Below are 25,293 nucleotides of genomic sequence, written 5' to 3'. Positions count from 1 at the left end.
TTTTTATATATTTTCATGAGTGCGAAGCACGAGTGAAAATATCAAAAATCTGTCTCACAATACAATGCACATTTCTATGCCTAATTTATGCTTGAAATACACCTTAATTAATGCGTATCATATTGTAAACTTTAGATATTAAACTTTCATTCTATACCCAAGAAGGATCACAAACATGTCAAATGTTTTTACTATTGTCAAATGAGGCATGTGAATTTCCTACATGCACTACATTTCAGCCTGCTGACCTTCACCTTTTTATTGTTGCTTTCGTAGAATAAAGAGTCCCAAAATTTTTTATTCTACCACATTGATAATAACGCAAAAATACATATTGTCCATGAGATTTAATGCCAAATTGGTAAATTAAAATGTTTCTTTCTTTTAATAAACAAAAGAAATTATAATATATAAATTATTTTAGGAATGACTCTAATTCTTTGCCAAATTATTCGAGTATAACCTGGTTTGGGTCAGTTTACGCTTTATAATCCGCGAAGCGGATTATAAAACAGCGTAAACTGACCCAAACCAGGTTATACTCGAATAATTTGGCCAAGAATTAGAGTCATTCCTTATAATTTAATTTTAAAATCATTAAATAACTATGGGTTTAAAATTTCGTTACTTTTTATTAGTTCAAATTTGCGCTCAATAATACAACCATAGTAACGGAAGTAACGGAAGTGATGGGAATCGAGGGGAGGTAAAAACTGATACATAGGCATAGCAGCCATGTTGTTTGGTTACATGTGGTAAGATCGAATTATTGTTTGAAATTAAAGGTACATTTATTAAATCTGGAATTTTCCATGAATCCCGAGGACTGGAAATGAGAGGATTGTATGGATACAGGTGATTCAGCTGGTTGTCAGGGGGGTGTGTCCCCATACCAAACCAGGTTATACAGAAATAATTTGTGTTCCTTTTTGGATATTAACCAATCAGAGGCTAGTATACAAACGAAATTAAATTATTAAGTGATAAGTACAGTATGAGTTCTTGGATTTCATCATATTTATTATTGAGGGGAAGGAGGGATTGATGATAAAAACAACGAGAATTTAGTCTTTTGTCAGACGTTGAATTTTGATCTTGCCCCTTTAAGACGATAAAATTGAACTGGTATTCCTTGTTAACAGGAAGGGAATTATCAAATATGGACGTTAAAGCCTAACAAATGGCATGATCAAATCGACAATATTAATTCGGAATATATAAAATAATAGGATTATTTCTATGCATTTTTTTTATTGCGACAAATATTACGCAAAAATTATAAGAAAGCTTGAACAGGGCAGTTAAATCAGCCAGAGTATGTCATTTTTTTGTGATCTCATTGTACAAGTTGACAAAATTTTGACGTTATATACATTCCATTTGAAGATGACACTAATTCTATTTCGCAATTTTAAGGTATAACACAACAACATGAGGCGATCATAAGTTTCTGTATATTTGTCTTCGGTCTTTGAGCTAAAGCCACGAACCATCATATTTGGCCCTGTGTTTTTCACAAAAAAAAAAGTTTCGGTTCAAGAAGAGTACTATACGTTAAATGTTAGAGGACAACATTCCTCTTTTCCAAACATAACTTACTTCGTTATATAATGCGCCGTTAAACACGTGCAACGGTTGGAAAATGCGACGGTTTCATGAAAACGTTAAAATATGCAGTTTTTTTCGACAGATTTTCCCAAAGTTAGATGTGGCCACAGTCAAGAACAACTTTTATACTTCCCATAGATATAGATATTGCCAATACAAATCTTCATGTTTATTATCGTTGTTGTTCGTGGCTGTGGCCAATTCGAAATTTAATTTTATATTTAAATTTTGATGGATCAAATAATCACTAATTTGTGGATCAATTGTTTACATTCAATTCATGTAATAATAAAAAAATTATAGATTTCACAAAATTTGCTAGAAAATCAGTCTATTGTTCATTAAAACGCTAAATGTGAAAAAGAGTCAATTATATACATGATCTGATATAAATATCTGGAAAAACTTAGTGGTTTTTACTATGACTAGGGGCGCTTTCCATTAAACAGGCAACGCCGGATTTGCCGGTGTTGCCGTCGACGTCGGATAATGGAACGCGCGTTGCCGGCTGGCAATTGCGGTCACGTATTTTACCATTGCCGATTAGGAAACAATATGGCGTCGAGTCATCAAGAAGAGATTTACAGATACTACAAAACGGCGATTTTTCCTAAGATGGGTCATAATATGCTCAATAACAACATCAATGCATAAAAATTAGTTCTGGAGAACACCTACCAACACATTTCAAGATAAGTATCCGTTTCATAGTTAATTATATATGATTTTTTTAAATTCAACCTGTAAAGTACAACCACCCCGAATTTTCTCCACATATAGAGTAAACGGTTGTTTATTTATATCCTTTGGTAAGTAAACGCAAAACGCATGGTAAGTATTCCCACCTTTTTACGTCATATTTGACTGCTTATTGCGTCATATCACCTGTCTGGATTAAGAAGATCTTGTCTTTTACATTTTATCTGTTTGTTGACGATGGCGTCTCTGGAGCTACTGCATTGTCCTGGATGCAACTCGTTATTTCTTTCGTTAGCTCACTTTAATCAACATAACTGTCCAGTAAATTCGCCAGTACAACCCCTTATTCTTAAGGATAACATGGCTACTGTGTATAGGTATTTTACGTTAAAGTCTTGACGAGTTAACATTTTTTTTCACAATAACTGTAAGTACAAAGTAAGTAAAAGTTCACACACTTCAAATGGAAAAGGTATGTTCACATTGTAAAATAAAATAATCATAATATATTAAATTAAATTTTAATTATTTTGTATATGTTGTCATTAGTATGCAGATTTTCATTGATGTTTTATTTAAGATATGAAATTTTGTGCAGCAATAAGAATGATAAGAAATAAACACTGCTACGGATAACCAGAATTTAGAAGGTTCAAAATTTTTTAATACCACTCTAGTTTTCAAAATATTTGCAGGGAAGAAGAACCTTATCATGGTCAGGGGGCTGCTTGTCAGTCGATGCATAAAGCTGCAACAAGCACTGTGGCAATTGCACATGGTAACTAAGTAAAGAAATCTTTATACATGCGGGAAGGATTTTGGTGTAATGCCTCAAAATTATTCTTTTAATTTATGATTTAAGAGTCATGTTAATTGACTTAAGGGTACATACCACAAACAAGAATTTGATGCATGGATTGATATATATATGACTGCCGTCATGAGAAAAGGGCCCTTATCTTTTGACGTCACAATGCTCAGAAAACGACGTCAAAGTCACGGAAGTAAATTTTGTTGACTGCGTTTTTGTAGAAATACACGTGTAGATAAAATGAAAAAAAAAAACCTGGATTTCCTGGTGTGAAAAAATAGAATCATACGAATTTTGAAGCGGAAAATTTTAATAAATAACATTTTTACCATTTAGTACATGTATTTATTCAGGTTTCTGTGTAAATATTCTGTATAACATAATCCAAACGTTATGTTGAACGCATTATCAGATAGAGCGATTAAAAGCGACGTCTATATATGAAGCAAGGCTACAGATATATACTAGTATGTATATATTTTTTTTCTTTTTTTGACTGAGCTATTTGAAAATGCTTATATTCGACTTATACATTGATGTATTAATTAGTCTTAGTACTGATGGGTAGTTAGTACATACATTTATATTTTTTTCAGAGGGAGAGAGGGGGGGGGGGGCACTCAATGCACATATACATGTATGCGTTGTTTAAAAGTAAAATGCTTCTTTCATTTGGAAAAATATATTGTAATAATGTTATGACATATTTTATTTTTATTCCATTGCTCATCATATCAATAAGCACAGTAAGATCAGTTCAAGTGTGTGGCGTCGTTTTCCAAGTTGAGATGGGAGGGGGGGGGGTATAATTAACAAACCAAAAAAGTCTCCAAAGGTATAGGTACTGTAATATGGGAAATTTGATGTTCCTATCACAACAATGGAAGGGGTGTGTATGCGGCAAAAGGCCTTTTCATAAATAATTATCAGTATGAGAATATTCTCCGGGAAAAATTTGGGGGTGGGGGGGGGTCCCTCTCCCCTTTGATTATACTGTAAGGATCAAAGAAAAGTGATTTGCGTATGTCTTTAGTAAATATGTAAGTTTTGAAATCGAGTAAGTAAACAACAGTCACTTCGATAGTAGTTTTATTCTTGAAAAAATGTTTGAAACAGAAGAAACCATAGATTAGTTTTCAAGAAATTTACTTCGGATAAATGGCGATATGACGACAACCTTTGGAAATAGAAAAAGTACTAGTAACAAGCTTAAGTGGTCGTGGGTGTCATTCAAAATGATATAAAAATTCTCAAATTGTCAATTTTAGCATCAACCGCAAGCTCAACAAAGACAATCAACAGCGGCAGATCCAGAAATTTCATAACAGGAGGCGCAGAAGAAGGCAGGGGCTCTGGGGGCTGCATTGAAGCCTCCAGCGGGTGCAGAGCAAGGCCCTGCTGGGGTCCGGGGGCGAATATCCCCCGGAAACTGACGAATTCTAACAAAGAAGAGTTGTTTTTTCCCTTGATTTTAGGATAACACAAACAAATTTTTTTTAAAAAAATTTCAAACGGGGGGGGGGGGGGGGGCGCACGCCCGGCGCTGGATCTGCCTTTGATCAAGAAATCTACATCATTGGAAAAATAAAAAAAAAAATTAAGAGAACCGGTAATGTTTTGCGCGAAAAGGGAGACGAGTTTTCACATACAACTTTGTAGCTGCTGGTCTGTAGCTCGTTGATCTGCACGAAGAAATTAGAATAGACAACCGGAGAGTTACAAGAAGAACTATTGAAAATATAGCTTTATATTTGTTTCTTTCTGTGTACTACTATATTTCATTTGCCAGCTCAAAAAATTGCAAACGATGAATTCCTAGCATGCATTCTACTTTTATTTCATCTGAGAAATATGAGAATTTATTCAGTGAAGAAAAATCATATTTCCCGAGTGGAATTTGTTGACAAAAAGCATGACGATGACAGGGATATATAAAAATTTATGGCCTTGTCACTTGGCTGTCTGAAACCAATCAGATAACGCTTATATAGAACAATTATAATGAGGTTTAATAAATTCTGTTGTTTCTTCTTTTAAAATTTTGATGCTTGTGAAATATGTAAGGAAGAATTTAATTTTTGTGAATAAATGAAATTAAGAAATGGATCAAAAATACGCACGCACACGCGCACACCTTTCAGCGTTTATTAGCTAAAACATTACAGGTGATTGCCGACAATTTTTTCTATGTTCGGCAGGTAAGAATTAGAATTAATATATGATCGCATTTAGAAACGTTTATTACAGAAACTTCATTTTGAGATTACAGTAGCGGCCCTTTTTACAAATGTTTGATTTGTTGTGTACAAATGTTAGTAACGTCAAGAAGAGGAAAAGATTTGAAATTTCACAGTAATGATTAAAGATAGCATAGGTAAAGAAAGAAAGAAAATAAAGGACAGAGGCATTTATAGCAGCTTTTGATAACATATGATTTACTTGTAAAGAGAAATAAGTTGATAAACGTATCAATTTTCATACAGGGGCTAAACTTTTATGAGACAATCCTAAGACCTGATTTTGTGCCTCTATATTTTCTGTGTCTACTCCATCAGTAACTAAGGCAGGCGCAGAAACAAAATTGTGTGAACAATGAAAATTTAATTTTTTTTTTCAGCGTATACAAAAGAAAATGCGCTTGGAATTTTAAATAGAAAACAAATATTTTAATATATGATTTTCACGTACTACGGATAAACCGTTTTGGAAACAATTTTACATATCATGACGTGATATTTTGTCCATTAGAATTCATGTCTGATACAGAGAATACGCGAGGTTTTGTTTGGGTTGGATCTTCCCTTACTCCAGATCTGTGTAGATTTTTTTTATATTTTAATGTACAAGTGCTTTATATATTCTTTAATTGAGCTAGAATAGAATGCCTAGTATGGAATTGTACAGTACATGCATTTTATTTTCGAATGAACATAATCCTTTTCTAGAGCCTGTCTAGCCCCCCCCCCCTCCCTCCTTCCAAATCCATGTAACTGGATCTGCCTCTAGAATTGTAAACATGTTAGATCAAAGGCAACTTCAGGGTTTATATTGACAAACTAGTAACTTGGAAGAAGAAATCAAATTACGGCTAGAGTTTATACGTATTATTAAGTTTATTTTAAAACCCAATTTTACGCTCGCGACGTCATTACGTCTTCATGGAATAACGTCAACGTTGTTTTGATGCGCCTTACTAAAATGATAATAAAATAGTGAAAAAATAAGGTATTTTTAAAGGTAATGTATTTTTGCATTCAGAAAGAGTCAGGCTATCAAAATTTACCAAAAAGTCATTTTGTGAAATTTTGACCTTAAGGGCCCTTTTCTCATGACGACAGTCATATATATTTTTTGACTGATTATGAATGGAAATAACATAAATAATCAATCCCTAAAATATAAAGAAATTGTAAGTTTTCTTTGGTGCTTATACATGTGTAAGCAACTTTGTATCGTTTTCTATGAAACTCTATACAAAATTTTGCAGGTATTTTTGACATTGTGACAAAATCTTACAAAATTCTTCCACTTTACCCAGGGAATATCATTCAGGTTACCTATTTGAATATTAATCTATGAGAAATATTGCTGATTTCTGAAAAAAGTTTGTTTGTGTTATTTGTCCTTAATATACATTGTTTTGCAATTCTAAATAAGTGTTCAGAGAATATATTCTCAATTTATTAAAAAAAAAAAAAGTAACTCATGCCAAAAGTGTGCACAATAATTGATACATGTGTTGTTTACCAATTACTGAATTATAAAATTTTGCCATGTATTCATTATATGAATTCCTAATAATTCAATAATTAATTAACAAACATGTATGCCATTGAAAGTTGAATGAAATGATCAGAATAGATTGCATTTTTATTAGATAGCATATAAATTTCTAATAAATATTTTTTGTATCAATAGGGGAAGAAAATGAAACAACTGTCACAGAAATTTCTCCTGCCACACCTGTGCAAGGTACATCATTTCTTGTTGTACAATCTGTTAGATAAAATTTTGAAAAATGCTTTTGAAATCTGTTTGTACAGAATGAAAACTTAATGGATTCCATATTTAAAAAGAAAACATACAGCTTCCTAAATAAATTGTATATTCCATGCCCCCTGGGACAGAGTTTTAGGCACTAAATTTGGACTCTTCTATTTATATCAGTACATATACTATTAATATGATATTTTCTTTCTCACTGATATCATTGTCCCCTCCCCCCCCCCCTTTCGCTAAAGCAAGGGGACATTAAATCGCATTCGTCTGTCAGCCTGTCCGTCTGTCAGTTAGTCCGTCTGTCTTAAAATCTTTGACCTTGGTCATAACTATTGATAAAAGATAGGGCTTTCATATTACAAATGTATACACTGTATTACCTGTGGTAAAACCTTTCTAAATATACCGTGATTTTTGACCCAGCTACCTTGACAGTGATGTTTGACCTACTTTTCAAAATGTTATCTTTTCTTATAATTTTGATTGAGAAGAGATGGAGCTTTCATATTTGACAAGTACACTACTGGTGACAAAAAGTTTCCAAGCACGCTATGATTTTTTGCCCCTTGACCTTGACTATCATGTTTGCCCTAATTTTCAAAAATGTTAACTTTGGTGATTACTTTAGAATGACATATGATAGGGCGTTCATATTTGACACGATATGACATAAATAACAGCATCCCATCTACTAAGACACCGAAAGCGGGGGAGCACAATTCTTTGAATTTGCTTGTTGAATTTAATTTTCACGCATTATAAGAGATTATAAAATTGTCTATTTTGTAGATGAAAAGCAAACGTGGACCAACTGTCTCACGAAAGGCCTCATCAATTTAAGAGGCGAGTTGGATGCAGAGTTTGCCTCAAAGAAGAAGACCCATAAAGCTCTATGGAAAGAAATTGCAGCCAAATTGAAGGAAGAGTATGGGTTTACTGGTGACTGGCTTCAGTGTCAATCAAAATTCAACAAGCTTACTGCCAAGTATAAGGCAGTAGAGGATGCGAATAAGAAGTCTGGTGAGAGACGGCGGTCCATGGAGTTCTATGAAGAAATGACGGAGGTTATGGGTGATGATCCAAAAATAACGCCATTAAAAACAGTATCTGTTGGTGTGGGTAAGGGGTTAAGGATTATTAGTGGTGAGAAGGGGGAGAAAGGGGAGGGGCATGAGAGAGTGAGTGTTAAAGTAGGGTGTGAGAAAGTGAAGAACGTGTCTAAGCGTAAGAGGGAGGATGAGTTGATAGATTTGTTGACTGAGGTGAGGGATGACAGGAGAAAGTTTCAGGAGGAGCAGATGAGAGTGAATGAAAGAAAGCTGGTGCTTATGGAGAAATTAGTGTCTTTGCTTGAAAAATAAGTTTATTGTGTTTTCTGATATCATAGATCAAATAAGTAAATACATGACCCCAAGACCATAAATTGAGAATTGATCAAAGTCAAAAGTTTGCTTTTTAATATTTTTAGTTTTATTGAATGTATTTGCTTAAAAATTTTCAATTTTGTCTAACATTTTAATTCAAACATATGTTGAATATTTTGCTTCATTTGTTTCATTATCAAAATTATTTCAAAAGATATATTGGTTTGAAATTTTGACTAAAGTTTATATTCTCGGTTTATGGTCTTTAGACCTGAAGAGAATGTTTATCTCACTTCTTCAAAACAATGCAATTTTGTGTAATATTCAAAAACAAAGACATACTGAAAATTTTGTTATGTTTTCATGCATCAAGAGCCATCCATATTTTTATATTGTACTCTGACCATCATTTTTCAAGGTGTGTTGGTAGATAGTTTTGTTTTTTTTTTCTTTTTAAGTTACAAGTACTTTTGATAATTATCTTAAAACTCACACTTTAAATAATTTATTAATGTTTTCATTATGCGAAGGACTGTTATACAGATAATATTTGTGACAGGTTGTACATCAAACAAATCATTTTTTATTGTTCAAGTAGGTACATTAATTTGAAATTTTGACCTTAGTATGTAAGTAGTTTATGGTCTAGAGGCATGTGAGTATTGAAGTTGTTACCCAATAATTACCCATTGTTTATTGATAGTGTAGACAAGTCCATTCAATTTACGTCAACACATGTAAATATTGATGTTAATCTACTATTAGTTGTTCATTGATACATGTATGTATATGCATTCATTGATGATAATTAAGGATTTTTCAACCCAAAAATTGGATTGGATTTAACTTAATAGCTACAATTTCAGGAGGCATCATCCTGATTATGGAAAAGTTTTAATGTAAATGTTACATAAAAAGCTTTTTTCTTAAATTGTAATAAAAAAGGAAACATTTGTAAATTTAGCATTGTTTTCTTTATTTCGTTGAATTTAATATCGGTTGGTAGACCAGAAATACTGGGCTAGGGCATTCCGTTTTACTGATCCACTCTGGTTCAAAGGCTCACTCACAGCTGGAGCATCAGGAAAGATACTGGTATCACTGCACATGTCCAGGTCATTCTCATTGTTCTGTAAAAAAAAAAAAGAAATCAAGTAAGAGCAAGATTCATTTTTACATGTGTTTCGTACGCCAAAATTCACGAATTTTTTTTTTCAAAGTTTGGGGGGGGGGGGATACCTCTATGCACATATTGTGAAGTGTACAGGCTGCTGTTATAACACTTGGGACATCTTCAAGTTTGGTCATTTCCAGGAATCTCAGCCTCCTCCATTTTCCTTTCAACAAACCAAAGGCTCTTTCAATCGTTTGACGAGTGTTGGCATGTATGAAGTTATATCTTTTCTGACACTCTGCCAGATTCCCCGTATCTTTATACGGTGTTAAAACCCAACTGAAATGTAATACAAATAACTTGAACATAAATGATGTACATGGTTTTCAAAAAAGTATAATCTGCCCATTTCTTTGAATAAATGTCAATTTTTATTAACCTTTGCAGTGGATATGCTGCATCTCCAACAATATGTGTATCGCCAGGAAAAAGGTTTTCACTGCAGCTGGCTTCATAAAGGGGTGAATTTTTGAAGACTCTTGCGTCATGTACTGACCCAGGCCATCCGGATAGAATGTCCGTGAACCGTAAAGTATGATCACATACAGCCTAAAAAGTAAATGAATGAATTAAATCACAGGAATCATGGAGGCGATTAAGAAGTGCTGTTGTTTGCCTTATAGTATTTTTAAACCGAATTGTATGTTCACCTGTAATATAACCGAATAGTCCCGTTTCCTGTTCAGATAAGACATGGGATGGTATTTTTCTTGTGGAGCTCTTATCTGTATGTGGCATCCGTCGACAGCCCCTAAAACTCGAGGGAAACCCATGATCTTTTCAAAGCCTTCAATGACTTCATTTGCCCTAGCACCTGTAACGATATAAATTCCAGGTTGTTTTTTTTTTTACTGAATTATTCAAATGAGATATATATATATATATATATATATATATATATATATATATATATATATATATATATATATATATAATATATATAATATATATATATATATATATATATATATATATATATATATGAATGAATGCAGATCATGGTATAAAGACGTTATAATTTTTAGATATATTGTATATACTACAGAAAAGAAAGCTGCTTTTTCATTATGTCCCCTAAATAATAATGCCATATTTTTGTGAGGAATTTTTGCTTGGCCCCCCCCCCCTTATTAAAAAAATTGAAAGTGAATTAAGCTTATAAATGAACACTTTTTATTACACACACACACACACACAAATGCACTAACCAGTAGGCCACTTGATTTTTTCTGCAGACAGGCATTGTAGAGCTGTACAAGTCCGCATGAAGCATCTGTACACAGAAGAATAAGTGACGTTAAATCTGTCACTTATTTGCCTGTACCCTTCCATGTTGGCCAGCATCCATATCGAAATCATTATTTGTTTGGAAGGTTCGATGATTTCTCTGCCATGAACCTGTTCTTTTGGAATGTGGCCTGTTGACAGTATCTGTTGATTCAATAAATAGAGTATACACTTCGATGATATATTGGATAATGTTTGCGCGTACCCCCCCCCCCCCCCTCCACCGTATTTGTACACATAAACCATACACGAATTCCATAACCGGATATTCATTTTTTTTTAATAACATATGTACATTTCACTTTTTTAGGGGGGGGGGGGGTTAAATATTTATTCATAATTATAGCGTGTTCAAAACTGAAATGCAGCAATTGAATAATTAAATTTATCAATATACGCCGCCGTGTTCGTGTATAAACTTAAATATAATCAAAGTGTAAATAATCCTCATAAAAATCAACCCGTTTCTTTATTCGAATAAACATAACATGATATTGAAAATTTAATTTTAATTCAGTTAATTTAAAATATATGTAGTGCTTGTAATTCTGCTCTTCTATGGTACTCTAAAAGGAGCGCAATTTTAAATTTTTTTTTTTTACATAGAAGATTTTGTGAATAGTCCTTAAAATTATAATAACATATCGAACAAAGAATTTACAGAGTTATAAAATTCTAATCTTATTATGAAAAGGTGCATTTTCTTATGTTATTTATTAATAATTTAAAACATACCTGTCTACAGACTTCCTCGAAAGTCTCTCTACGCATTCGAAAATGTGAGGAGAACTCATCTGGGGAGTATGCTGGTACGGTAACGTTAAAATATTCAGCAATACGCTGTCGGCTTCTTTTTTCTGTCAATAAACGACGAATAACATCTGGCGTAACATCGTCGTCACAATCATTCATGTCACTGTCTTCAAATACTTGAAGCAGAAATATTTTTAATATGCGAGTGCTTCGTTTTAATTCGTAGTCCTCCATATTTGGTAATTGTGACGTTACCAACCGTTCCATTAACGTCACCGTTTCCAGATGACGTCGCCGGGAAGGCAACGTTAATGGAAAGCGCCCTAGGTCATTATATATGACGTTACTAGTAGCACGTCAGTTGTGACGTCATAAAGGCTGTAAATTATTTGGGATGTTGCTGAAAAGTTTTTTTTTTTAAAAAAAAACGCTCTCGAATAATGAAATTAAGATACTGTCCCTATTCACATGTATATGATTTAATTAAACCCAACGGGATGATACCATCAAATTATAAGTTATCAGAAATTCACGCCACGATGTTTTTTTTTCTTTACTTCTTTTCATTCAGATGTTGTTTTGTATCTGGGTATTTTCCTATGATTTAAAGCGTCTTTTCTGTGTGATGGATTTTATTGTTGAAAGTTATATCGACTTAAAAAATATCGATATGAAAAATATTGATTTAAGCACACACAATAAAAATATATGCATAAGAGTTAAATTGATATAAATATGCTAGTTTTTCTAAGGGAAAAGTTCTCCAATTAACTTGGCGGGAGAGGGAATTTTAATGAAACGTCACATCTCTCAGATTTATTGACGGCACATACACAATGTCACGGTGTCATGTGTAAACTGTTTAATATTTGTAGTATGGTTATAGAGAAAAAAAATTAAAGAAGAAGGGAATGAGAGGGAGGTGATCAGTTAGATTGTCCCCATTGAAGCAAATATCAATTATAATCAAATCATTCTGATTAATAAGAAATGAAATCTACTAGTATATGCATGTCTAGTAATAATTTATTATTTTTTTCTTATAAATAAATCAAAATCATTAAATTCTCTTTGAAATAAAAAAATATATGCTAGCAAAGTATGCATAACAAATATACTGTGACTAAAATAATTAAGGACAGGTCCCCCCTTTCCCATCGTTTCAATGTTCTATTCATTAGTACATTTAGTACTTGTCCTATTTGTGGATGAAGCCGAAAGTAGAAGGTAAAATATTATAAAAGTGACACTGGCTATGTACTTGATGTTTTATCACTCAGTGGTAAACATAGGATGTGCCACATAGAAGTGAATCTCCACAGTGCCCCCCCCCCCCCCCCCCCCGAACTCAAAAAAAAAAAAAAATAAAAAAAATAAAAAAAATAAATAAATAAGCAGTGAATCATGATAGAATATATATATAACATAAAAATTGACTATCAGCACATCAGATCTACATGTAACTTCTTATTAATTAAAATAATATAAAATAATGTGTGCTTCTTTGCAGCCAATCTGCATAAACTTAGTCACAGAGCTAAAAGAGGGAAAGCGTGGGGTCAGCCAAATAAAATATCCCCCCCCCCCCCCGAGATTTAGTTATCCATCTGCGGGTAACTTCTTTATTATTGGAATATATCAGCGGATCTCTACTATGCTCAGGTTTTAAAAAAAAGCTGGAGGTGGGGCACAAAGATACCCTTGCCTCTCCCCCTCTTCTTATAGTACAATATAGTACAATATATAGCCCCCTATGACTATGCCTATGATCTAACTGTTGATTTCTCTCCATCTACTTTTTTAAAAATATTTTTGAATCTGTACCAGCCTATAATCGAATACGATAGCAAATACAAGGTACAGGAGCTTTCACTGAATCCCGAGTAAAGTGAAGATTCATTAGAATTCCCGCCCCGCGAAGTTAATTCTATAACAATATTTTCTCACTTTTTCTCGGAAATATTCATTCATTTATATCGATATAACTACATATTTATATTTACAGATCGACATTTCTATATTGATATGATTAAATATCTTGCTTCAATCAATATCTTAAAACCAATATTTTTTTTAAGTCGATAAAACTTCTAGCAATAAAATCAATTAAATAAAAGAAGGTGCCTTAAATTATGTAAAAACATCTAAATACAATTTAAAATGTATGTATGAATAAGGAGTAATTACATTTTATATGTTGATAAGACAATAAAATATAAGACAATATACAAGTTATAACACAACAAGTGTAATATAATATAAATCCTGTCTCACGAGTGAAATAAATTCCATTTCCAACTACAAAACATTGAATTTTCTGTTTATTACATTTTCTTTGAATTTCCCTTTACCTCTGTCTTTTCTTAACACAGTGTCATAGGCTGTGACATCATAGTTGAGCAGTTGAGATGTCATAGCTTAGCAATTGTGAGACTGAAAAAAATGGATTTTAGCAACATATTTGGGAGGAAATTGGCAGTTTTAGTCTCTAACTCTCTATCAAGATGGTTTAGTTACTATCTTATCTTATGACAGGCCAGAAATTATTTTTTACTTACTTTGATATCCTTTCACACTGTGAGAGAATATCACTTTGGTATCCTTTCACACTGTGAGAGAATATCACTTTTATTCAATAAATAAATCACAGTATTTCACTGCTGAAAATGTAATAAAAGACAATATACAAGTTATAACACAACAAGTGTAGAGCCCTTTACGCTTCTGTAATCAGGGGATGGAACAGTATCATTATAACTTACACTGACTGGCTTTTTTAAATAGATGATTTAATTTTTTTGTTAAAACAATCCTTTAGTTTGTTGTGTAATGTTTGATCCCCGATTTAAGATCCATTGTAATTTATAATATAACAAATTTTTATGTAATCTGTTTATAACATTCCAGATTGTACTATTAAAAGCCATGAACCGGTCAACCTTTAATTTTCTATACCATATATATACAGAACATAATATTACCATTAAATTAATACAAACTGATAAGTGATTAAATATAGCAAAATAGAGCACTGTGTAAAATTTACGTACTAATAGATTTTATTTTTTTTTTTTTACAAATTAAGATGAGAAATTGCAAAATAAATTAAAGTGTTCGATTTCCAGATTAAGGGTAAATTGTACAATTAAAAGTGTAAAAGCTACAGATTACATAATGTAATTGTAAAATTTACAGTTCAAAGGATCAGTGCACTTAAGCTATGAGAGTTGGATCCCGGTGCTTTGCCAATAATAAATTTCCGAAATTTATAAACTTTTTGAATCAGAATTATTAAACAATATCTTAAGAGCAGGGTTTGATTTATTATATCAAATAAAAATATTAAATAATGCCGAGCGACACTGGTTTTTGCGACAGGGGTCTAGCAGTTTTGTCACATTTCTATTGTTATTCATATGCATACCAGTTTTCAACGACATTGTTTACATCGAGCCGCAACTTGTCCATTCTTCTCATTTGCACAGAATGTGTATTTTTGATTTAAACTTAAACATATCCAAAGAGCAATGTTGGACAATTTGCGGCTCATATGTATTTTTAAAAAAAACTTCTCCAAACTACGGTCGGGTTAGCTACTAAATTAACAGGTCACCGAGTGTCAACCTATTTTGACCTGTTTGATATTATAATCACTTTACTCACGTGACATTCCACTGTTCGATATGCTTTCATTGTGTCTGTCAATGGACTTCAGGGCTGTATACACGGATATGTATTTAAGTACAAAATCTGACTATGTATAGACTTTTAATACAGTGAATCCTAAGATTTTTCGAATCTTATAAAACTGTATTAAGAATAGGGCAATGCTCTATTTCTTAATACAAGTCTTAACTTACCTTTCATTTTTAAACCAATCAAAAGTACTCACACTGTGGTCATCCTATTTTTATCATAACCAAAAAAAGCACGTGGTAAATAATGGTCGACTTTAGCAGTAAAAATATCGAAAAACTCGTTATTTTATGGGAAGAAGATCAAAAGGAGTAACTACATGTAATTGTAAAAGTTGCTCAAATGCTGCATTATCTATTCTAAAGAAGTTTTTATAACTATTGGGTTTTTCTCTTTGCACCTCATCTAGCGATGCATTGTGTGCACCAAGTACATATACGAGTGTTCCGCCGCTGTTTCCATTACAGTGTTTTTTTTTCAGTTTTAATGCAATGCATAATACGATAACAGATACTGCTAACAGAACCTCGTTTTCCATTATTGAGAGAGAGAGAGAGAGAGAGAGAGAGAGAGAGAGAGAGAAATATTGCAAGGGAAACACGTAGAAATCCCTAAAGTCTATTAACAATCTAATAAAACGTATAAACGTGTGTACAGGAAAGTATTATAATACAAATATAATACTTGTATTATACAGTAACTACAAATCTCAACGTTTGTACCGGCCTTAACAACTTCAAAATAATGAAGAATTTTGCGAAAATTTTATTAGGGTCTTAAAGTTTACCTTGTCTTCACTAAATTGTGTTTTTCGTTTAGTATTTTGAAGGAAATTCTGGTATTGCCAGTGCAAATCAAGTGCACGATTAGTATGTAGCTGTGTTAGCTCATGTCGCTTCTGTATTATGGTCTGCAGGCATCTACAGACACATCCCTAAACACTAGTATCATACCTGACAATATTTGGATTGCCGAAATGAAAGAAATATTGAAGACATAAGCGAGTGATTATCGATATACATGTAGTAACGTTGTAGGATTTTCGTTGACCATGTTTTTTTTAATCTGAAATATACTTGTTCCGTCAATAAAATGTTAATTTAAATTACAGATAGTTTGTATTTCTTGGAGTTTTCATGTTAACCTAGCGACTTAAGTTTTAAGTTAAAATTTTATATTTCATTTCCGAATATTATTTATCTATACATGCATATATAATAAAATATGTATCACCGTGAGTACTACATACATGTATAATTTGTTTCTTAAATTTTAAGTTAAAATTTTATATTTCATTTCCGAATGTTATTTATCTATACATGCATATAATAAAATATGTATCACCGTGAGTACTACATACATGTATAATTTGTTTCACAACACGTTTGTATTACTCTACGTACTACATGTACAGTGAATTACGATTAAATTTAGTGTGACATCGAAGTCATGTAAATGTGAATCTTTCTTAAAACATAGTATTACATTCAGTCTTTGAATTGAAAAGCATGCAGCATATAAAACGAAAAATGATAAAGCTAAAGAAAAAAGAGGGGTCAATTTTTTTTTTATCATAAACGAAAACTTAAGATTGATCTAATTCGGTGCTAGGTATCAAACACTTGGATACGAATCATGAAAATGATCAATATGAATGGCCATGAATCATTTATTATTTGTGTGAATCATGAAACTACACAATCTTTCTCTCCTCCATTTAAATTCATACTGTAGAATCAATCTGGAAATAATGTGCAAATGTTTACATTCTACTTCCATGCGATTTAAATATCTCCGCCCATTTGCGGGTACCTTAAATTCGAATGTGGTCCAGTTCAAATTTCCGGAATTTAAGGCTTATACATGTTCTTTTCAATGACGTTGTGTGGAATTATAGCAATATGTCTAACAAAAAAAATCGAAGTATAAATATCAAAAGCATATGTATGCGCAATAATCATAGATTAATTTAGCAATATAGTCTAATTTAAGGCTTAAAATGGGTGGCCGAAAAGGCTCCAAATGACACTCTAAAGTGCACTCATTCTTTACTGACTAAATTGTCAATTTTACAGAATAAATTCTTAAGTTTACAGACTAATTGTAAATTCTACAGATAAAATTGTAAATTTTACATATTAAAGACTGAAATTTACATAAGCTTCAATGACGACAGAAAAAGCGAAAAACGTAAAAAATTAAAGTGTAAAATTTTCAATTTTAAGTGTAAATTTACAGATTTAATGAAACTCTTTACAATTTAACATTCCGATTTTTTTTAATATTATTCTTTTGAAAGACCCAGTAAGTGTTCATTTATATACAGAAAGTAGTAAATTTGAATTTCAACACAAAATATAAATTCAAAATATCAATTTTCAACAAGATTGATTTCAGTATTTAAGTGTTATTGGTTGCTGGCGCGTACACGACTATTTTGAATTCCTTTCATAATGTTGATACAGTCAGAGAGGATAAAAAGACCACCCACTGCACCAATTACAAATGCGCCTGCGACTCCGATGTTCTTCGAAGAGCGTCTCTCATCCGGGGCACTTGTCAAAGTCCGAATGTACTGACTTGTTTCTTTTCGATTGACTGTCAGATTCTTCTGAATGTTCGCGATTTTCTCTTGAATAACTTCTTTGGTCACTTCTGTGAATTATAATGCATATACACTGAGTTTACATTCATTGAATCATGTGTTGCAAGACATATCTTAACACAAGCATGCACCAAATAAAGAAAAAAAAACTGTCAAGAAGGAATTGTTCCATGCAAATAATACAATTGATATTACATATTAAAACTGTAAGAAATTTAGAACAAAAGAATATTACAAAGATTTCTGTATACAGGGTTACTTTGGCCGTGTAATTTTGGCCCTATCAAATTTGTGAACGAGTTTTGTTTTAGATATACATATACCTGGACACCAACTTGAGAGCGGCTTAGCCTTTGATACCGGATAGTCGAAAGCGTTGAATAGGAACAAACCTAAAATTTCAAAATAATGATATGCAAATTAAATGAAAATTGTTTCACTGAATATATAAGAAACGTAATTTGATTTTAAAGTCTTGAATAATGGCTAAGAACTCGCAGTTTTCAAGCTTCATAGATATGAATATTAAGCAGGAGAGCCCACTATTCCTATACACAGAGAATATAAATATATTGCTATCATTCATACACTTCTGTCCATGATTTACACATGTATAGCTCTCACTCATAGAGGGAAATACTTCATTATGTTATTTATGATCTTTAAAAAATTTTTTCAGGTAAAATATCACAAAATGCCATGATAATACACCTATGAAACATATCTCAGCACTTTGCAACTTGATTAAGATCTATTTTCGTATATATATTTATATAAAACACATGACATACAGATGATAAATATTACCCAAGGATAGGCAATCATTTTTTCAAAAGCTTATTTCCAAAGGTGTCCTTAATTATAATCAGGTAATTAACAGAAACTTTACCTGAAAAAATTGCATAACGATATTTAGGCAGGGTACTTTTAAAGAATATTGCATACTGATCAATTTCTGTAGTACAGAAATAAATGCTATGATACCTACTTCTGTGCTTAAGTGAAGACGGTGGAAATCGTCCCATCGAACAAGACGAGTCATCTGCATACTTAAAACATTGACACATTCCATTTTTGTATATAAATGTATAAAATTCCTTAAACTTCATACAAGCTGATTCGCAGCTTTCTACACTGGTGCTTGTAAACTTGTTGCCTGGGCAAAAATTAGGGGTTTTGCTTCGTAATGTTGATGTTGAAGACTCTCTTAAGCATTCCCCAAGGTCTAAAAGATATATATATATATATATATATATATATATATATATATATATATATATATATATATATATATATATATATATATATATATATATATATATATATGAGGTAAAACAGCATCTTGATTTATCGTATACATGTACATGTACCTTTAACATGGATTTTTTTTTACTCTTTTGCATTAAAGAGACATGATTTTATTTTATAAAAAACATGAAACATACCTTCATCATTTTTTTCGCAGATAAACATTTTTGCTGTTGAACAGTTTTCTGTAACAAGTGTCCTCTCGATTCGATTGTAGTAAAGACAAAACATATCCCCCGGACTTACACCTGTTATCTTAATCGGAATTTCTGAATCAAGATGCTCACAATTTTCTAGCATGCTTTCGTTGTTAGAAGACCTCATAAAAGCTTCAATCCATGCTCCTGTGAAGGCTCTTTAAAATCCATATTTCATAATTCGTCATTATAGTCTTAATATCAAACTAGGGTTATGATTTCAATTAATTGTTGATGACATTTGATATAAAATAGCTTGGCTATCCAAGAAGAATTGCAATAGAAATAATATTCATTCTTGAATTACGTATACTCAGTATCCTTCATGCTAATTGAAGATAAAAGATACCTGAATCTGGGATATTCTTGAAGGAAATTATCAACCTCTTCCAGAACTAGATCTATAAGGTACATCTCATTTAGGGATGTAATAGTTGCTAATGTCCTGTTACTCGAAGAGCATACATCATATGCCGTGTGCCATGAAGCTTCCGGAAGGTGGACATTGTATCTACATTTTGGATCCCTAACTGCAAAATTATGTGTTTAGATCAAATAAAAATTTTATACCAATTCTATATAATTGGTAAGTGCAGGTTTATGTAAGTGACGATATTTTGTGATTATTAATATTTTTTCTGGGAGATAACTTGCAGTGTTTGTTTATTCTCCCTTGTTAAATGACAAATTCGAAAACCGTTGATAAATTATATATGAAATATTCATAGACGGACTTCATATATGTACGAAGTAAAGAAAAATAAACAAAATTATACATAATTTAAAACCCCTTTCAGTATTTGAAATATTCTTCAGGGCAAATTAAACATACCCGATATTGGAGTGAAATTTGTTTACATTTACTATAAATTGAATAATTTCTTTTAATATTATTTTTTGTAGGAATTAAAGTGTGTTTGCTGTTTCGATTCCGGTTTGGAAAAAAAATACAATCAATCAGATTTCCTGTTTTCAACGTATGAAACGTTGTGTAGACTTATAAAATGCCCAGTTGTTTTGTTATTTCTGTAATTACCATCGCTTTAATGACAAAGGGTGATGATAGCAATAATAGATTTCATAAAAATTACTTAAAATTAATTTGATGAATCCTGTACGGAGCTACTTCATAATATAGCTACAACTGTTTTCTGTTCGGCCTTTGACCTCGTATTTGTTGACTTTGTGCTTGGTTTTATCTACAAAACTTGTTAAAGCCTGACAATTCCTTAGTTTGTATTTCTAAAATTATGTAGATTAACCTTATAGAAAGTCTGAAGTATTAATAGTGAAGATGAGAGGGAATATGTTCATTTATGATGCATTTTTTTTTTAAAATGTTAAATACCCTCTTCATATTACTTAGGCTCCATGGGCCTTAATATATAATTATTTTTGCGCTTCAGTGCGATGGTTGCAGATCGATAATTTTGACAATTTAGGCCAGTTTTCTTGATAAAACAATTTTAAAGATTCTTTTGAAGAGAAAATGTAAAAATGTGAATTTCTAGATCTTTGTTTGCCACTTCCATGACCTGAGATGGTTTGAAAATTCGTGAACCAGCATAAAATATGCACTTGCATTAAAATTAAAAAAATAGGAATCCTATAGTCATCTAGAAAAATACATATATTACATGTACGTATATATATTTTTTTACAGTGTATCTTGTTTTGCTACATTGATCCGGCAAATCATGATTTGGACAATTTTAAATGGTGATTGCATATTTTTACAATGTATAGCCTTGTACGTATTACTATGAGGATTATTCTAAAGTTCCTTTACATTTTTATGTGAAAATTTGTATTCCTTTTTAGATTCAATTAATATCCAGTGAAAAGTGATTAATTGACATGTAAAAAGGAATGATTGCATGTTAGCTTGACAACTCGTGACTTATCGGTCTTCCGCATCGGCGTTTTAAAGATTTGTCCTATAGATTTGTATGTAAAACTCCTAGTCATCGTTTTAGTTCCATCCTTGCCCCAGATATCATTGTAACAAACATTAGCATTTACTACATTAAGATGCCTGAGAACAGATTAAATTCATGTAGCCTCCAAGTTCCTGAAATTTTTTTCTTCTTTTGTACGAAAATCGACACCCCTTTTATGGTCTCATATCTGCCTGTTGTAATCAACAGATGTAAAGGAAAAGTATCTTTTATAACAAATATAAAGAAATTATGCATCTTTTATTTTGTTTTTGATAAACTCACAATTTTTTTTAATTTATTTTTTTTCTTCTTTTCTGCTCAAAAATAAAAAAAAACATATATGTAAGAAGGGATCATTGTAAAACACAAATATAAATGTTTAAACGGTATACATGTACATTTGCTGTCTATATCAAAATATATATTTCCCCCAGTACACATTTACGTGCACATTCTCATATCAAACGAATGAACAACACGCGTGCGTCTGCAAGACTTAATTTACCTACCTTGTAAAGTGCAGCGTATGTTTGGACCAAATGTAATTGATATGACCCATGTAGTGATCAGAAACTTCATCTGAAAGATGTTCAACTTCATAAAGTGGCCATATGTATGAATGTATCTTGTTTTACAATTATACACTTCTGTCACTATAATAAATAATACCAGGTCCTTTACAAAGTATATGTTGTACATGCAAAATCATGCATTTATATCCTTAATTAAGAGGAAAGAAATCTTTCTCATATCTATGTTCATATGAACAAATGTAGATAATTCGCGGATGACTTCTACAAGTATGCATTGCAAAATACTTATTACTACAGTAATATGAAATTATAAAGAGAGCTAAAAATAACTACTGTGTATTAATATTTTTAAGTAAAAAATAGAAAACGATTATATAATTTAGGAGAAAAGTTGAACTTTAATATGAAGGTTTTTTTTATACAGGTTTTCATTTCTCCCACAATATGACTATGGGTAATTGAAAATACCCCTTGTGTTAAATGCTATTTTATGTTAATAAAATTATTTTAAAAGGGCCTGGACACAGTTGCATCGTTTACATTTTAAATTTCTGTGTTTATTAAGAAAATAAATTCCGTTTATTGAATTGAACTTACATGAATATTCGTAGAATTAATTGACAATAACATTCTTCTTTATACATCACGACAAACATCTGTGTTTGTATTTCCATATTTGATTTGTAAACAGGACACGAGCTCTATTATTGTTAATGTTTATTTTTGTACGTAGGTTACATTTAAGCCGATGGTCGGGCGATCAAATTTTTCTCGTATCGTATGAAAAAACATGATCGGCCGACACTAGTATCGGGCAACCCGTAGTGGTCACAATAAATTCTAGGAGCACTGATGCCTATAAAAGTTAAAATATTTATAAGTCGGCCAATCGTCGCCAGATCATCGACGCTGAGGCGCAGTTTGATTTTCACTGTCGTTGACATTTACAAACATCCAATTCCTAAATGTCGACCGACCGACGACCGACTCAATTGAAGGAATCGGCCACCGACGCAGAAAAAAATACAACTTGGCCCGATGGACACAAAATTGGTTGGCCGACGAAAAAAGAGGACAAAATCGGGCAAGACAACGGCCGATGAAAAGCCGACTGTCGCCCAAATAATTTTATTTTTGCCTCAAAAACCGTGGGCCGTTGGTCGTTTTTGGAAATGTGACTGGGGTTTTACCGGGTGTGTTCAATTTGTTTACTCTGCACACATCACTGAGTTTGTTTACTCTGCACACATCACTGAGAAAGGACTGACAACTGTGAGATGCTTTTGCTTTCTCACATTTCAACTCAATTTTCTGGATTATAGTTCTAATATTTTTCATTAATACACAACAAAATTTCTACGTTTTTTAATGTGTTAAGGATAAAGTTTACTTCGTGAAAGTGCAAGGATATGTGTCAATTAAACGTGTCCCGAAATTCGTAGTTTTAATAATTTCCAGATAAAAGAAGTTTCTAAACACGGTTTTATTAAATCTCGGGTGAAATGCTCTAGCAACATATAAGTCAAAATATTATAATGCTGAAAATTTTAGAAAATATTCACTTCAAATCTGTGTCCAAGCCCCTTTAGTTAAGTATCATGTTTATTTCATCTAGTTTATCTAACACTGTAACTTTACATAATGCGCTTTATCTAATAGTAATCTAATCTATATAATATATGTCATGTAATAGTCACATACTGGGAGGTCATTTTTATTGCACATATGTTTTACGGTTATTCTCATGAATTGTGTAGAAATGTCATATGATATCCAAGATTTTAAATTAATTAATTTTTAGCATTATTAATGTTGTTTTTTCATAATAAAGACATGATTTGGGACTAACTCTGTGTTGTATCAAGCCCAATGTGGTCAGAGAAAAGTTGAATTCTAGGAATGATATTTGAACGTAAATGCCTGTATACTTGAAATGTTTGTACGAGGGGTGATCAAAAAGTTGGCGAACTATAATTGAATTACTTCCATAAAAGAAATAAAATTAGGTTTCATTATTTATTAAAGTAGTCCTCTCTGATTTTAATGCACATCTGCCGCCGTCCTGCCCATACGCGAATCAGGTGATCCAGGCGGTCACGTGACATGCTCCGTAGCGTTCTGATCACAGAAGCTAAAAGATTTTTAAGTCTTATATTTCTTACCAGGCAAGTTATTTTTTATAACAAGAATAATCCGTTTGTCACAAATGGCCAAATCTAGGCAATAGGATGGGTGAATAAGGATATCTTTTCCCAGAATAAGCATGGCGACCATCATACCCGACTCCTCTGTCTTGGGCGCATCATTTATCTACTGTGGATAAAGTATGGATAAAGTTGTGGATAAAGTTTTTTTTTTAAATATAGCTGATTTGTTTAAAGTCTAAAGTAAACGATATTTTAGGGATTTGATAATTATTTTATTTTTAAGATTTTCAACTATTTTCTAACTGTAACTTGGCGATCTTTCATAACAAATTGCTCAACTAAGGACATATCTCTTCCTCAGCTTAATTCCACTGGGCACCAAAACAAACATCATTTTTAACCATCTCCCTTCCTTCACTAAAAAAAATCAATCCAATTAATGATTGAACTCCTGAAAAGTATTTGGCTTCGTAAACCTTGTACAAATTATTATATCCTACTGCAAAGGAATATCCAAGATATATGTTAAACTTTACAGCTGTTCGTTGCTCGAGTACGACTGAGTCAACCCTTTTTTGTCACAAGTCATCTACATATTGACGTCATTTTCATTTTGTGACGTCACAAACATGGAGCAAAACATTACGTAACATCTGCTTTTTATAGGGCATGTGTGCCAAATTTCATTCTGATCTGAATTGTTGTTTTGTAAATATGGAGATAGTTCGTGAACGTTTTGATCATCCCTCGTATTGACAATGTGATTGTTTCCTCTGGTTTTATTTACGCGCATCGGTATCTAGATTGAATTACTTCCATAAAAGAAAAGAAAAGAAAAAGAAAAAACTTTTAGTTCCCCATCCAATAATAAATAAGCTTCGCACAAAGAGGATTCTCCTACAGAATACTGCATGGTGTTGCATAGTTGTCTAGATCTGCTGACCACTAATTTCAACTTAAGGACCCTCTCTACACTGCACCTTATTTTCAGGGTACTTTTTTGTAATTAGACTGACCCACCATTTGACATATAAGTAGAATAAATTGTAATCTGAACTGTATCACATAATTTAAAATAAATCCAAGTATTCTAAACATTATTTAGACCAAGGTAGAGTATTTGAAAACTTTATTTGCATGTATTTTATCCATTTGAATAAGCGAAGGCAATT

General features: G+C 32.1%; 3 protein-coding genes across 3 annotated transcripts; 1 reads left to right on the top strand and 2 right to left on the bottom strand.

Moving 5' to 3' along the window:
* The first annotated feature begins 2,067 nt into the window (after window positions 1–2,067).
* LOC133188368 (uncharacterized) lies at window positions 2,068–9,440 on the top strand. Its single transcript, XM_061323757.1, has 4 exons — window positions 2,068–2,684; window positions 3,003–3,085; window positions 7,037–7,090; window positions 7,907–9,440. Exons 1-4 carry the CDS (start codon window positions 2,545–2,547, stop codon window positions 8,476–8,478), a joined length of 849 nt encoding a protein of 282 aa, XP_061179741.1. The 5' UTR covers window positions 2,068–2,544; the 3' UTR covers window positions 8,479–9,440.
* On the bottom strand, window positions 9,359–12,018 carry LOC133188367 (uncharacterized). Its single transcript, XM_061323755.1, has 6 exons — window positions 11,678–12,018; window positions 10,864–11,086; window positions 10,306–10,469; window positions 10,035–10,204; window positions 9,721–9,934; window positions 9,359–9,611 (listed from the first exon to the last, which is right to left on the bottom strand). Exons 1-6 carry the CDS (start codon window positions 11,960–11,962, stop codon window positions 9,471–9,473), a joined length of 1,197 nt encoding a protein of 398 aa, XP_061179739.1. The 5' UTR covers window positions 11,963–12,018; the 3' UTR covers window positions 9,359–9,470.
* Window positions 12,019–17,798: 5,780 nt separating this feature from the next.
* Window positions 17,799–20,858, bottom strand: LOC133188755 (uncharacterized). The gene is made up of 6 exons (XM_061324242.1): window positions 20,850–20,858; window positions 20,644–20,743; window positions 19,851–20,031; window positions 18,981–19,045; window positions 18,320–18,388; window positions 17,799–18,046 (listed from the first exon to the last, which is right to left on the bottom strand). The coding sequence occupies exons 1-6, from the start codon at window positions 20,856–20,858 to the stop codon at window positions 17,799–17,801; spliced, it is 672 nt and encodes a 223-aa protein (XP_061180226.1).
* Between the last annotated feature and the right edge of the window lie 4,435 nt (window positions 20,859–25,293).

This window comes from Saccostrea echinata, unplaced genomic scaffold (genome assembly GCF_033153115.1).
Source record: "Saccostrea echinata isolate AGI-Se365-2 ecotype Australia unplaced genomic scaffold, CSIRO_AGI_Sech_v1 ptg000016l, whole genome shotgun sequence".
Lineage (NCBI taxonomy): Eukaryota > Metazoa > Mollusca > Bivalvia > Ostreida > Ostreidae > Saccostrea > Saccostrea echinata.
The sequence above is the reverse complement of the archived record's forward strand: the minus strand, read 5'-3'. Positions and strand labels throughout refer to the sequence as shown.